The sequence below is a fragment of the Pan paniscus genome, chromosome 23 (genome assembly GCF_029289425.2).
Source record: "Pan paniscus chromosome 23, NHGRI_mPanPan1-v2.0_pri, whole genome shotgun sequence".
In the NCBI taxonomy this organism is placed as follows: Eukaryota; Metazoa; Chordata; class Mammalia; order Primates; family Hominidae; genus Pan; species Pan paniscus.
Genome location: NC_085927.1, coordinates 48,220,648 through 48,237,061, shown reverse-complemented (window position 1 = coordinate 48,237,061; position 16,414 = coordinate 48,220,648). Strand labels below are relative to the sequence as shown.

Below are 16,414 nucleotides of genomic sequence, written 5' to 3'. Positions count from 1 at the left end.
TAGAATAATGAAAGGTAATTTTTCCAAAATATAAATTCAGAATTAAGTCTCTTCTCTGACTGTTTTCTCTTATCATCCGCTAGTCCACAGACAAATGAATTTAAAGGAGCAACCGAGGAGGCACCTGCGAAAGAAAGGTGAGTAATAAATAAATAAAGTCACCCATCAGCATAAGTGTGCATAGAACTATACACACACACAGGCACATGAGCAAATATATCCATCCATCCATCCATCCATCCACACTTCTCTCCAACACACGTACACAAACTAATCCATGCACATGATGGAAACAGACCAAAGAGAAAGGAAACTGATGGACATTGTGGAATTTACTCTCAGGAGCCTGCATGGCCATAGAGATTTTTTTTTTTTTAACAGAGTTTCCAATTCGTCTCATTGTAGCATTTGTTAGTAACTTTGCATCCTTCTTTGGTGGAGTTGTATAAAAAGGAGCTGGTCATAGGAGAGTTGCCTCTTCCTGTTAGTGTATTTGCCTCCCTTAGTTCCTACTAAGCAGTTTTTTTATGGGACTCAGATTTCTGACAGAAATTAATTGGTTTCTGTCTAGAGTAATAAAAGCTAATTTTCCAAAAAAGTAAATTTAGAATCGTGTCTCCTATCTGACTGTATTCTTTTATCATCCTCTAGCCCACACACAGGTGAATTTAAAGGAGCAGCCCTGGTGTCACCTATCAGTAAAAGGTGAGTTATAAATACATGAAGACACACGTATGCATAAGAGTGCATAGAGCTATACACACACCAAGCACATACACAAATATATCCATCCATCTTCATCCATACACACTTTTGTCAACACATTTACACAAACAAACCCATGCGCAAAATGGAAACACAAAACACGGAGACAGATGGACATTTGTGGAATTTACTCTCAGGAGCCTGCATGGCCATACAGAGTGTTTTTTAACAGGGTTTCCAATTCTCATTGTAGCATTTGTAGATAACTTTGCATCCTTTTTTGAAGGAGTTGTATAAGGAGGTCAGTTCGTAGGAGAGCTGCTTCTTCCTGTTAGTATATTTGTCACCCTCAATTTCTAGTAGGCAATTTTTCAAGGGATTCAGGTTTCCTGAGTTTGAGACCCTACCATAGTGTTCCAAGAAAGGAGAGAATCCTATTTGCAACATGGAGGAGATAGCAGCCAATAAGGAGTAGTGAAGCCCTGGGAAAAAAAGAACAGAGCTAATGGAACGTGGACTTGTCCCACACCCTCGAGAGCTCTGTCCACATGTGAGGTTGGTGCCTAGACCCAACCCAAACCCATCACCTCACTGGATGCCACTTTCCTCAGGTGTGCGGGTACTTCACTGTGTCTCATGGGCAGGAGAGACTAGCATGATCAGTGAAAGGAAGGAGGTGGTGGAGGGTTTTCCCAGTCATGTGAAAACCTCTCCTGGAAATAAATCATAAAGTTGTAAGTAATATGGAAAACCTGATTCAAGTTAATTACAGTGTAATGCTCAAGAAACCTTGCAAAATGAATGAAGATTTTACAGAAGGAATAAAAGGATTGTGTTTAATCAGTGGCTGATTAAGGAAACATCTGGGTGAGAATTCTGTAGTTGCTCATTAAGCAATAGCATGTGAGTTTTGTATGTAGTATTGATTTTTAAGCCAATAAATAAATTTTTAAAAGAATTTATTTTATAGGATGTTGGAGACATGGGCAAATTAAAATGTATTTCTATTATTATTATTATTATTTGAGATGAAGTCTCGCTGTTGCCCAAGCTGGAGTGCAGTGGCGCGATCTCGGTTCACTGTAACCTCCATCTCCCGGGTTCAAGCGATTTTCCTGCCTCAGCCTCCTGAGTAGCTGGGACTGCAGTCACGTGCCACCATGCCAGACTAATTTTTTGTATTTTTGGTAGGGGCGGGGTTTCACTATATTGGCCAGGCTGGTCTTGAACTCCTGCCATCGTGATCCACCCACCTCAGCCTCCCAAACTGCTGGGTTTACAGTCATGTGAGCCACGGCGCCTAGCTAAAATGTATTTCTAATATGTACATAGGTTTAATTTATATATAATTTAATTAATCTCTGATTAACTGACCATTGATAAATGAGTCTCTGTTAATTGTTGGACTTCACTTACTGGGCTTATGTGGTAGGATTTGCATACCCTTACTTATTACATATGTATATATTTCATATTTATGGAAAATCTACTCCTTTTGGTGCAAAAAATGTATTTGCTAATAGTGTCAAAAAAGAGAAATTCATTATATGTCTATGTACCTTTTTACTCCATCAGCACTGCCTTCAGTGAAATGACAACAGTAACACATGAACGGACCTTCCACAAAATTTGAGGTTTAAGTAAATAAAAAGCTAGATATAAACACACACATAGACACACACAAAAGTATACATGTAGAAAAGAGAGATTCAGATTTGGGAAGTTCATTGTATGGAGCATCCATAACAATACAGAGTGTTTTAGACACTGTTTTCTAAAGTCTTATTACTGTAGTATCTGCATGTACCTTTCTTTCTTTGATCTAGTTGGATAAAAGAGGAATAGGTCTTAAGAGGAATGCTTCTTATTCCTATTCCATTGGTCACCCTTATTTAGCAGCACCCTGAAACCTTAGGAAAATATGAGAACGTGTGTATTGTATGACGCTCTACTAGAGTGAGCCAAAAGAGGCAACAGTCCTATTTGGTGCAAGGAGGAGGTAACAGTGGGCAGGGAGCTGAGGAGCTCTCAACAGAAAAGAACAAAGCTAATAGACCCCTGGTCTCTTCGTCTGTTACCACATGAGGCTACTGCCCCAAAGGTAAACCCACCATCAGATTGTATGGAGGCCCTGCCTTGGGTCTGTAGTTACTTAACCCTATCTGAGGGGCAGGAAAGACATCCATGATTGGTGAAGAGTTACTAGTGGTATTTGAACGTGAGAAGGCAGAAAATTACAAGGGCAAGCAAGGTGGGTGTTTACAAACTGAAGTTGATTTTATGTAAATTTTGCCAGAAACAGTAACTTGGGTGTTAGGTTTAGGAGTAAAGAAATGTATATAAACTTGATTCATTAAGTTTTTTTCACAGGCTGAAAAATTCCATTACAAACATCTAAAACCTCATTTCCAGAGAAAAATTAAATACCATGTTTCAAATAAATAACTGATTAATGTCCATTTTTCAGGGTAACTAGATTATAAATTGTAGAATAATTATTGCTAATTTGTATCAGAAAATTAAGTCTAGGATAACATGTGGAGTCTTGCTATGTTCATTTTTAATCCTTTAGCTATTACCCCATTGAATTAAAAAGAGTAATGTGTGGTAGAGTCATCAATGATGGGCGAGATTTCAAAATACAGAGAGAAAGAAGAGAGGCATATGTTAAGATTGGTAAAATTCACTCACAAATGAAGTAATAAAGAACTGCACTTAAATTGTGATTCATTAGATTGTTAAGGCCCAAGAGCACCTTTACATAATATAAGGTTTTCTTCTAGGAAAAAATGATATATTAATAGTAGATTCCAAATCATTGACATATAAATTTTCAGAGTTCAGCCAGTTTATGAATGTAGAGCAATTGTACATAATTTCAACCAGAAAAGTATGTCTCTGAAGTCACTTGACCTGATGTGTACATTTTTAATCGTTAGCACTGGCCTGGATAAAATGACATCAGTAGTCTTTTGCTAATTTGATATATCTTTGATATAACTCACCTTTCAATGGTGGTGTCATTGAAAACTACTGATGTTATTAATTTGGGTCAGTGCTAAAGGATATATCCACACACACACAGACATATAACACATATGTATATATGTGTGTGTATATATATACACAGATATATCTTTTAGCTATATATGTAGTATATATAGATATATGTATTTGTGTGTATATATACACATATCTATATACATATCTATATACATGTCTACATATGTGCATATTTAAATGTGTGTATATATATCTATATATAGATATATTCTTTAGCACTGACCCAAATTAATAACATCAGTAGTCATATATATATCCTTTAATATATATATGAGCATGTGCGTATATATATATGTAAACACATGTATATATCCTTTAGCATATATATGTATATATACACATATATAGTTTATATATACATATATGTGTGTGTATATGCAGGTATATCTTGTTTTATTGTGCTTTACTTTATTGCCCCTCAGATGTTACTTTTTTGTAAACTGAAGGTTTGTAGCAACCCTACATTGAGCAAGTCTCCTGGTTTTATTTTTCCAACAGCGTGTTCTCACTTTGTGTCTCTGTCACATTTTAATAATTCTTGCAATATTCCAAACTTTTTATTATCATATCTGTTATGGTGATCTGTGATCATTGATCTTTGATGTTACTATTGTAATTGTTTTGGGGCAACACGAACCATGTCCATATTAAGATGACAAGCCTAATCAATGACATGTTTGTTCTGACTGCTCCACTGACTAGCCATTCCCCCATCTCTCTCCTTCTCCTTGGGCCTCCCTATTCCCTGAGACACAACAATATTGAAAGTAGGCCATTTAATAAGCCTATGATGGTCTTTGAGTGTCCTAGTGAAAGGAAGAGTCACATGTCTCTCACTTTAAACCAAAAGCTAGAAATGATTGTGAGGAAGGCTAGACTTCTTGCACCAGTTCAGCCAAGTTGTGAATGTAAAACAAAAACAAAAACAAAACAAAACAAAACAGAAAAGCCAAAAAAACTTCTTGAAGAAAATTAAGACTGCTACTCCAGTGAACATACAAATGTTGAGAAAGCAAAACAGTCTGATTGCTAATATGGAGAATGTTTTAGTGGTCTGGATAAAGGATCAAACCAGCCACAGCATTCCCTTAAGCCAAAGCCTAATCCAGGACAAGGCCCTCACTCTCTTTGATTCAGTGAAGCCTGGGAGAGGTAAGGAAGCTGCAGAAGAAAAGCTTGAAGCTAAAAGGTTGGTTCATGAGGTTTAAGGAAAGAAGCCATCTCCATCACATAAAAGTGCAAGGTAAACAGCAAGTGCCAATGCAGAAGCAGCTGCAAGTTACCCAGAAGATCTAGCTGAGATAATTGATGAAGGTGGCCAAACTAAACAACACATTTTCAGTGTAGACAAGATAGCCTTTTATTGGAAGAAGTTGCCATCTAGGACTTTTATATTTAGAGAGGAGAAGTCAACGCATGGTTTCACATCTTCAAAGCACAGGCCAATTCTCTTGTTAGGGGCTAATGAAGCTGGTGACTTTAAGTTGAAGCCAGCAATCATTGACTATTCTGAAAATCCTGGGGCCCTTATGAATTATGCTAAATCAAGCAAGATGGGTGACTAGAGATCCCTGGTGCTCATCTCCCCTACAAAAAAGAACCGAGGCAAGAAATACACATCTAAGATTTGATTAGAGTATCAAAGGGATAGTCCTGGAGTGCAGCAAAGGAGTGGAGACACATCTGTGGTGACTGGAAGTTGCCACAGCATGGAAGCACTCAGCCTGTGCAGCCCCTTCTGCTCCATCTGGATTGAATTGGCCCAGAGATAGGAGGGACTTCTCATTGCAGGGTGAAGGTAGGCAGAAGATCCCCACCAGCCCCACTGCCATCACAAACACAAAGTCTTTACAACAGGAGAATCTCACAGTCTTTGCAAGCCCTCCGGCCAGTTTGGAGTATTGCCAAGAATTGGCACAGCTGCATGTCCTGGACTAGGAGTACAAGGTGAAGACTTCCCACCCCCAGAGACTTAAGCTGCAGCAACACAGCACCATCTTGAGACCAGAGTCATCTCTTGAGTGTGCCCTCCTCTGGGGGCCAGTAGCCACTGTGCCTCTCCAGCACTGGAGCTTTATCTTCAGTACACCAAGCCCACATGGGTGGGTTAAAGCCACAATCCCAGCTGTGTGGAGGTTGGTCCCAGGACTGGCTGTAACTCAAGTAATGCAGTGGAGGGAAATCAACCCCCACCACCACACTTTCAGACAGAGGAATAATCTGCAGTCCCATCCAGGGTAAATTCACTCTTAAGACAGCCAAACCACTACATGCCCTCTCCCAAGTGGGAGAGGCCCCTAAGCCTCTGAGCAGCTGATACACCCCCAGGTCAACAGAGTGACTATGAGCCCATGCTCAGAACCTGAGAAACAGCCTTGCAGGCCCCATCCACCACAGACATGCTCCTGGCCTGCCCAGCAGCCCTCTGCCTTTAATAAGGGCCTGAGAAACAGTCCCACAGGCTGCCCCCAGCAGGCACACCACCGAGTGGGCCTTGCACCTGTCTCTCAGACCTGAGAGACAAGCAGCTGTGTATGCCCGAGTCTCAGGGCCGAGAAACAACCCTGGGAGCTTACTCTGGCCAGTAGACTGTCAGGCCAGCTAAGCAGCCACATACCTATGTCCCAGCTTGAGGAACAGCCCTTTAGGCCACCCCCCACAGAAACACTCCCAGGCCAACTACTAAGCAGCTGTGCAACCTTGCATGAGCCTGAGAAATAGTCCTGTATCCATTCCCAGCAGATGCACCTCCAGACCAGCCAATCAGCCATGAATGTCCATGTCCTGGACCTAAGAAAGAGCTCCATGGGCTACTCCCAGAAGACATGCCCTTAGGCCAGCCGAGCAGCCTCGTGTCCACATCCTGGCTCATAGAAGCAGTCCCCTGGGCTTCCCCTGGCAGGCACCACCCAGGCCAGCTGAGCAGCAGTGTACCCACATCCTGAGCTAGAATAGCTCTATGGACTACCCCCAGCAGACACACATCCAGGACAGCTGAGAAGTCATTTGACTGTATCCCAGGCCTGAGAAACCCCCCTCTTGGCCAGTCCTGGCAAAGATATTTTCGGTGCAGCTTAGCAGCTATGCAGCTATTATATATTTGGACCATGAGTTTCCCCCAGCAGACTGGCCCCAGGCCAGATGAGCAGCTGTGTACCCACATACCAGGTATGGGAAACAGCCCTTCAGGCCACTCCTGGAGTGCATGCTTCCAGGCCAGGCAAACAGCTGTGTGTCTGTATCCTGGGCCTGAGAAACTGTCCTGCAAAGCACATCTGGCAGTCATGCCCTGGTTGAGCAGCTGCATCCCCATGCTCCTGGCTAGAGTGACAGCACCATGGCCAGCCGCATAAAGCCATACTCCAAGTTTTCTGACCCACTGTGTGCCTGCACACACCCCTACCCTGAGAAACAGCCCAGTGAGCCCACCCCTGGCAAGGCTGCACCACCATCACTACAAACTTCCTTACCTAGGCCACTGAGTAACTTGCAAATGTTACTAGTGTGGATCACAGCTGAATAAACTACATGGAGACAACACTTACTGCATCCATGTAGAACCAAGGCCAGTATACCCCAATGAACAGACATCCAAGACCCATTCATACAAATAAATTCATACAAGTAAACCTACTCCATAAAATTGGAAAAGGTGGCTTTTTCACCAGATGCGTAGAAATCAATTTAGAAACACAGCAACTGTGAAAATGCAAGAAAACATGTCACCTACAAAGGGAAATAATAATTATCCAGTAATAGAACCCCATCATAAACATATGAAATGACAGAAAAAAGAATAATCTTAAGGAAACTCAGTGAGATGTAAGGTAATACAGATAGACAAGTCAATGAAATCAGGAAAACATGATTTGAAAGAGAAATTTAGTAAAGATACAGATATCATAAAAATAACCAAACAGAAGCCCTAAGAGCTAAACAGTTCAATGGATGAAATGAAAAAATACAATCAATGGCTTTACAGACAAGAACAAGCAGAAGAAATAATTTCTGAACTTGAAGACAAGTCTTTTGAAATAACACAGGCAGGCAAAAAGGGATAAAAAAGAATGAAAAAAGCCTACAGGATTTATGGGACACCATTAATTTGATCAAATATTCATATTATGGGCATTCCAGAAGGAAAAGTGTAGAGAAAATATGAGGAAAACATATTTAATAAAATAGCATGAAACTTCCTAACTCTTGAGAGAGAGCTAGACATCTAGTTCCAGGAAGATCAAAGAACCCCAAATACATTCAACCCAGACATTATAGTCAAATTGTGAAAAATCAAAGACAAAGATTTTTTAAAATAGCGAGAGAAAAGTAACACACTTATAATGGAATCCCCATTAGACTAACAGCTGATTTCCCAGCAGAAACCTTAGGCTAGAAGAGAATGGGATGATATATTCGAAGTTCTGAAAGAAAAAAATCTTTCAGCCAAGAATATTATACCCATCACAGCTATCCTTTACAAATGAAGAAGACATAAAATCTGTCACAGATAAACAAAAACCAAGATAATTCATCACCACTAGACCAGCCTTACAAGAAATGCCCAAGGGAGTTTTACATCTGGAAGTAAAAAGATGATAACCACCATCATGAAAACATGCAAAACTTTAAAACTCACTATTAGAGTCAATACATAAAGGAGAAAAAGAAAGGAATGAAACCTTATCACTACAGAAAACTACCCAACTTCAAAAGTAAACAGGAAGAAAGGAATAAAACATATACAGAACAACCAGAAAACAATAAAACGTTGGAAGTAACTCCTCACCTACCAATAATAACTTTGAATGTTAATAGATTAAATACCCCATGAAGGATATAGACTGACTGAGTGGATTAAAAAATAAGACCCAACTATATTTTATCTAAAAGAAACTCACCTTACTGGTAAAGAAACACATAGACTGATAATGAAGGAATGGAAAAAGATATTCTGTGCAAATGGAAGCCAAAAGTGAGCAGGAATAGCTATACTTGTATCAGACAAAACAGAGTTCAAGTTAAAAACCATAAAAATTGACAAACAAGAATATTATGTAATAATAAAGGGTTCAATTCAGCAAGAAATATAATTGTAGTATGTATATAATTGTAAATACGTATGCACTCAAACACCAGAGCACCTAGATATATAAAGCGAATATTACTAGATCTAAAGAGGGAGATAGACCCCATTACAATAAGAGTTGGGCACTTCCGTATCCCACTCTCAGCATTGGACAAATCATCTAGACAGAAAATCAACAAAGAAACATCAGACTTAAACTCCACCAAATGGACATAAATAACAAACATACAGAACATCTCACCTAACAGCTGCAGAATACACATTCTTTTCATCAGCACATGAAACATTATCCAAGATAGACCATATGTTAGGCTACAAAACAAGTCTCAACAAATTTTTAAAAATTGAAATTCTATCAGGTATCTCATCTTACCACAATGGAATAAAACTAGACATTCATAACAAGAGGAACATTCAAAACTATACAGACATATGGAAATTAAACAACATGCCCTTGAGTTACAATGAGTGAAGAAAGAAATTAAGAATGAAATTTAAGAATTCCTTGAAACAAATGTAACTAGAAACACAATATACCAAAACAGGGGACACAGCAAAAGCAGTTATTAAGAAGTGTGTTTTTAGCTTCATCCATGTCCCTGCAAAGGACATGAACTCATCATTTTTTCAGCAGACTATCGCAAGGACAAAACACCAAACATCACATGTTCTCACTCATAGGTGGGAATTGAACAATGAGAACACTCGGACACAGGAAGGGGGACATCACACACTGGGGCCTGTTGTTGGGTAGGGGGAGGGGGGAGGGATAGCATTAGGAGATATACCTAATGTAAATGACGAGTTAATGGGCGCAGCACACCAACATGGCACATGTATACATATGTAACAAACCTGCACATTGTGCACATGTACCCTAGAACTTAAAGTATAAAAAAAAAAGAAGTATGTTTTTAGCAATAAATGCCTGGATCAAAAAAACTAGAAAACTTTCAAATAAACCACTGAACAATTCTACCTCAAGAAACTAGAATAGTAAGAACCAACCAACCCCCAAATTATTAAAAGGAAATAAATAATGAAGACCAAACAGAAATAAACAAATTTGAGGCAAAAATTACAAAAGGTTAACAACAAAAAGCAGGTTTAAAAAATATCAACAAACCATTAGCTAGACTAATTAAGAAAAAGGGAAGACCCAAATAAGTAAAATCAGAAACAAGGAAAAGAGACCTCATAACAGATATGACAGAAATAAAAATAATTATTAGAGACTATTATGAGCAACTCTACAATCAATTTGAAAACCTAGAGGAGGTGGACAAAATCCTTGACCCATACGACCTACCAAGACTAAACCAAGAAGAAATAGAAAACCTGAACAGACCAAAAACAAGTAACGAGATTGAATCAGTAATAAAAAGGCTTTCAACAAAGTCCAGGACCTGATGGCTTCACCACTTAATCCTCACTTGTGAGAGGAAGAGTCATTTGCTACAGCAAACTTCATTGTTGTCCTATTTTAAGAAATTGCCTCAGCCACTCCAACCATTGGCAACCACCACTCTGATCAGTCAGCAGCCATGAACATGGAGGCAACGCCCTCCACCAGCAAAAAGACTATGACTTGCTAAAGGCTCAGGTGATCATTAGCATTTTTTAACCAATAAAGTAGTTTTTAATTAAGATATGTACATAAGTTTTTTGAACATAATGCCATTGCAAACTTAACAGGCTACAGTGTAGAGTAAACATAACTTTTATATGCACAGGGAACCCAAAACATTTGTGTGAGTTGCTTAATGCAGTTTTTGCTTTATTGCAGTGGTCTGGAATGAAACCCACAATGTCTTTGAGATATGTCTATACACATATTATTTATATATTATATATCTGTATACATATTCTTTTATATATCTTTATATACATATATATAGAAAGAGACAGAGAGAGAAAAGAAGATAAAAATATGCAAAATTCAGTGTTGGAAGTATCCATGAGGAAAGAGTTTCTGGTTAATGATTGTAATTTTCTTTCTTAAATATTAGGTCTTCCAGTGAGCTAAGTCATGTTTACTATATCCTTTAGATTCATGGGATTCTTGTTATTCGAATATATTTTTCATCACTATTTTGTGTAGCAAATATCTAATGATATATTTTGCATTTGTTTTTTTGGTGGCTAAAGAATGTTAGAACGACTTTCCAAGTTTGAAGTTGGAGATGCTGAAAATGTTGCTTCATATGAGTAAGTCAGTTTGAAGTTTGAAAGGAGGGAGCCATTGATGGATCTCTTATCTTTAGTGAAACAGGGCTTCCGCTGAGGCAAGAAGGAAAAAGGGAAACTATGGAAAGATATCAAAATGTATGGGTGGGAGGGTACACCGTATTTACTCCAGTTGAATTCTTGTCAAGTATTATTTTGAAAAAAAATTCCATCCATTCAGAAATAAATGTTCTTCTAGCTTGAAAATGTAAAAAGTATTCTTAGAGGAAATTAATTCCATTAAAAGTTATTTTAAAAAACAGGAATGCAGAATGCTACTTAACTCATCAATAGTGAACGTTTCTCATTTTTACTGGATATGGTGTGATTCCCAATTTTGTAGATTTTGCCTATGAGCAAATAGTACTGATAGCAAAAGCAAATGTATTTTGCTGACTAAAGACCTCTTTATGCTCATTGGGATTTTATTCTTATTTGTTTCTAATCTTACTAGAGTACTTCCTGTTGCACTGACCTGAAGGCATTTTATCATGTACTCACTGTAATGAAACAATACATTCTTAAACTGGCTTGTGTCTGAACTGCAGACATATTCAGGAGATTTTTCTTCTGCTTCTTTCTTGCCCAGTTGTATAACCATTCACCAGCTTGTGTCGATGCTGGAGAGGAAGTACTGCCATAGAGGAAGTTAACTCACCATGGTTGTAAGCTGTTGGTGTCTAAACAAAGATTGGAAACAAAGAGGGCAAATACAAGTAGTTCTTCGAATTACCCTGAATTTGCCACTGAATTAAACTGTGTGTCTGCAGATTAGCTATACGTTTTCTGTAATGGAGCTGCCCAGGGCTGAAACAAAATTAGACAGATTAAGCGAGGCAAGCATTTCCTTCTTTCCCGACTCCAAACAAAATAAAGCAGGTTTTCATTTTATTTTATTTTTAAACTGCAAAGTCTCATTACATAGATATAGGAGGAATTTGCAGTAGTCCCTGTGAGAAATGCTGGTGTTTCATACCAGGGGGATGATACTGGATTTATAGTAAAAGCTGGAATCAGTGCTTGGCTTTGGCATCATATATTCATTCACCTGATACTCAGCAAGTCACTAACCCTCTTTAACTTTCAGATTATTCAAATGTAAACTGGCTATAATGCAATCTATGTACTGGATATTGTATTGTAAAAAATTAGTAATAAAATGAAAATAACATGCAAATATACTTTGAAAACTGTAGATCTGTAAATAGGTTTTATTCTAAAAACTGAAAATAATGTAAGAGTTCATTAAAGGAAAATTAGAAAATACAATCAACAAATCTACCCACATATAGTCATTCTTAAACTTTGATGCATGCACTTCTAAGTTCTTCAAGCATATACTTTTTTTGTTTACAGATATGAGACCATACTTATTCTTTTGTAAATAACCTTATTACTTAATGACATCATGGTTTTTTTTTGTTAATATATATTCATGTGCACTTACAACATTATTTGTAACAGTTGTGTGATATTTCATGGTGTTGATGTGCTATAATTCATTTAATAGATATTGCTGAACAATTAAGTTTTTTACAAGTTTTTAACTGTTACAAAAATGAATATATTTGAGGCTAAATCTCTGTATATTGTTGGTTATTTGCTTGTTATAAATTATCAGAAGTGGAAATTCTGTGTCAGGGAATGATTGTGACGCTATTGATACTGATATGTGCTTTAACATCAAGATGCTAAGTGTACATTTCTCCCCTCCCACACTTAACACTAGCCATCATTGATTTCTCTGATATTAGTAAATATATTTGTTCTAATGCACGTTCTTTGACACACCTTCATTTATCCTTTTCTGGCTTTGGACTGAAAAGTTAAATCTATTGATCCTTTTTCTATTTTATGTAATATAAGCAATTTCTCCCAGGTTGTCTTGCTTTTCACTATATAAAAGCATTTAATCCTCATGTAACCAAATGTATCTGTACTTTTCTTTGTGATTTTGCCTTTAATGTTATTCTCAGAAAGTCCTTCTTACCCCAAGATTTTAAACATATTCACCAAAATTTCTGTTTTGAATTTATTTTCTTCATTTAAATAAAATATCTGCCCTGAATTTACTTTGTCTTAAGGTATAAAGTGTAGAAATTTACTTTTCTCCTAAGTGACTCATAATTTTTTCAGCACGAACATGTCATCCCCCTGTATTGTCCTTACCCTGTTTTAGTGATCTAGAGTGAGCAGGAAGACCAGAGTCACTACAGTGTTTTTCGTGCTTTGCATCATGGCCACCTCCCTACCCCCAGAGTCTGCACAAGAGAAAAATGTGTCCAGTGGGAGAGATAGCACCTGCCTTCAATACAAATCCCATTTCATTAAACATGGTCTTGTTAGTGTCATGTAGCTTCCACCTTCTATTGATAAAAAATGAGTCATGTTCATAGTTAATATTTTTGCTTTTAATTCAACTTTGATATTAATATTGGAACTTTTAGTGTTTTAAGGTTTAGTATCTCATATCTTTTTTTCTCTCTCTTTTTTTTTTTTTTGAGCCGGAGTCTTGCTCTCTCACCAGGCTGGAATGCAGTGGCGCCACTCAGCTCGCTGCAACCTCCGCTTCCCAGGTTCAAGCGATTCTCCTGCCTCAGCCTCATGAGTAGCTGGGACTACAGGCACGCACCACCACACCCAGCTAATTTTTTGTATTTTTAGTAGAGATGGAGTTTCACCATGTTGGCCAGGTTGGTCTCGATCTCTTGACCTCATGATCCACCCACCTTGGCCACCCAAAGTGCTGGGATTACGGGCGTGAGCCACCGCGCCTGGCCTCTATCTTTTTATTTTTGAATTGTCATTTAAATTTAGTTTTTGTCTCTCGTTTATAGCATGTAATGCCTTTAATTTCAAAGTTATCTGAGAGTATTTCTCAATATGCAATATGAGAGTAATATGTTTGTATTTATGATTTCTGGTATCTTTGGTTTTATTTATCATCTTTTTCTTTATTAAAAACACTTTGATATTTTCTTTGTAAATTTGTCTATATTTTGCTATTAATTGATTTGTTTTTATCCCTTGCATTTTTTGTTGATATGCAAGTCAGAAGCCCATATCTAGTCTATCAATGTTTATATTTAAATGTTTAGAAAACATAATTATACCATTTTATCCATCAATATCGAGAATAAAACTGGACTTGTATCTGTGAAAGATAAGAAATGCAACCTGCCTTTACTTCTATCTTCTTCCACACCTTGAATCCTAGTGTAAGAATGCCTAAAAATTCAAATCAATACTATTATTCATGATTTTATATTATTTATCTTTACTTTTAGAATCATCTATTTACATTTTCACCTGCTACTTTTTTTATTATTATACTGTAAGTTCTAGGGTACATGTGCACAATGTGCAGGTTTGTTACATATTCCTGCATGTGCCATGTTGGTGTGCTGTACCCATTAATTCGTCATTTACATTAGGCGTATCTCCTAATGCTATCCCTCCCCCATCCCCCCACCCCATGACAGGCCCTGGTGTGTGATGTTCCCCTTCCTGTGTCCAAGGGTTCTCATTGTTCAATTCCCACCTATGAGTGAGAACATGCAGTGTTTGGTTTTCTGACCTTGCGATAGTTTGCTGAGAATGATGGTTTCCAGCTTCATCCATATCCCTACAAAGGACATGAACTCATCCTTTTTTATGGCTGCTTAGTATTCCATGGTGTATATGTGCCACATTTTCTTAATCCAATCTATCATTGTTGGACATTTGGGTTGGTTCCAAGTCTTTGCTATTGTGAATAGTGCCGCAGTAAACATACGTGTGCATGTGTCTTTATAGCAGCATGATTTATAATCCTTTGGGTATATACCCAGTAATGGGATGGCTGGGTCAAATGGTATTTCTAGTTTTAGATCCTTGAGGAATCACCACACTGTCTTCCACAATGGTTGAACTAGTTTACAGTCCCACCAACAGTGTAAAAGTGTTCAGTTTCTCCACATCCTCTCCAGCACCTGTTGTTTCTTGACTTTTTAATGATCACCATTCTAACTGGTGTGAGATGGTATGTCATTGTGGTTTTGATTTGCATTTCTCTTATGGCCAGTGATGATGAGCATTTTTTCATGTGTCTTTTGGCTGCATAAATGTCTTCTTTTGAGAAGTGTCTGTTCATATCCTTTGCCCACTTTTTGATGGGGTTGTTTGTTTTTTTCTTGTAAATTTGTTTGAGATCTTTGTAGATTCTGGATATTAGCCCTTTGTCAGATGAGTAGATTGCAAAAGTTTTCTCCCATTCTGTAGGTTGCGTCCACTCTGATGGTAGTTTCTTTTGCTGTGCAGAAGCTCTTTAGTTTAATTAGATCCTGTTTGTCAATTTTGGCTTTTGTTGCCATTGCTTTTGTTCACCTGCTACATTTTTATGCTACATTAACAATTATTATTTAGACTTACCTAATTTTGAGTTTATATTATTTATCATCTTTTCTCTGTAAGTCATCTTCCTTATTTCTGTGTTCTTCATTTTGATTCATTGCTCAGCTGACTCAAGCACTTTGAGTAATCGTTTTTAGGAAAGGTACATGGAGGCTATGCTTCGTGTTGCTTCATGTTGGAGTGTCTGTCTGTTGTTCCCGAGTGTGAACAGTACTTTTCCTGGGTATGGATTTACTGAGTCATAGTTATTTCCCTGCAAACTCTGCACATAACTGCTTGAAGCTGCATTTACATAGTACACCTTTTTTAACCAAAAAAGTCTCAATTGTGTATTTACTTGGTATAGTTTCAGGGGACACTCAAACAGATTAAGGGGCTAAAGCCACCCAAGCCACTTCTTCATGCCTTCGTAATCTGTCAGACTTGGTTCTGTATGGTGACATTGTCAAGTGAGTTCAGATTTATGACATTTCCTTGATACCCAGAGATCCAGTAGACTGTGTGGGATCAGAGGTTCTTGTAGTAAGGGCATGGCAACTTGAGGAGAGAATTCACCTCTTTTGGCCAATTGATCCTCCATCTACATCAGCCTTAACTCCCCAAGCCTGGGCGGAGGTGGTGGGTCCAGGTGGAGAGGGGAAGATGAGAAGGATTGGGGATTTCCTTTATCTCAGGTTAACCTAACATCATTCATCAAAGGCCAATTTTGTTTTTTTTAACTTTTATTTTAGGTTTGGAGGTACACGTGAGGTTTGTTACATAGGTAAACTTGTGTCAGGGAGGTTTTTTGTTTTTTGTTTTTTTACATATTATTTCATCATCCAGGTATTAAGCTCAGTACCCAAATAGTTATCTTTTCTGCTCCCCTCTCTCCTCCTGCCCTCCCCACTTAAGTAGACCCCAGTGTCTGTTTCCTTCTTTGTGTTCATCAGTCCTTATGAT

The 16,414-nt window shown here is 38.0% G+C and overlaps 1 protein-coding gene across 12 annotated transcripts in view; it reads left to right on the top strand.

Moving 5' to 3' along the window:
- Positions 1 to 16,414, top strand: part of LOC117977447 (putative tyrosine-protein phosphatase TPTE) — a 59,060-nt gene that overhangs the window by 17,862 nt on the left and 24,784 nt on the right. For 6 of the 12 annotated variants that reach the window (XR_010111796.1, XR_010111792.1, XR_010111794.1 and 3 more), the window contains exons 2-4: positions 84 to 137; positions 652 to 705; positions 11,003 to 11,062. Coding sequence is in view for 4 of the 12 variants with exons in the window: in XM_063603304.1 (XP_063459374.1) it covers positions 84 to 137; positions 652 to 705; positions 11,003 to 11,062 (168 nt within the window). In the remaining 8 variants the exon portion in view is untranslated. Of the gene's footprint in view, positions 1 to 83; positions 138 to 651; positions 706 to 11,002; positions 11,063 to 11,669; positions 13,153 to 16,414 lie in introns of those variants that run through there. The other 6 variants (XR_010111795.1, XR_008622579.2, XM_034948838.3 and 3 more) reach the window with 2 other exon arrangements.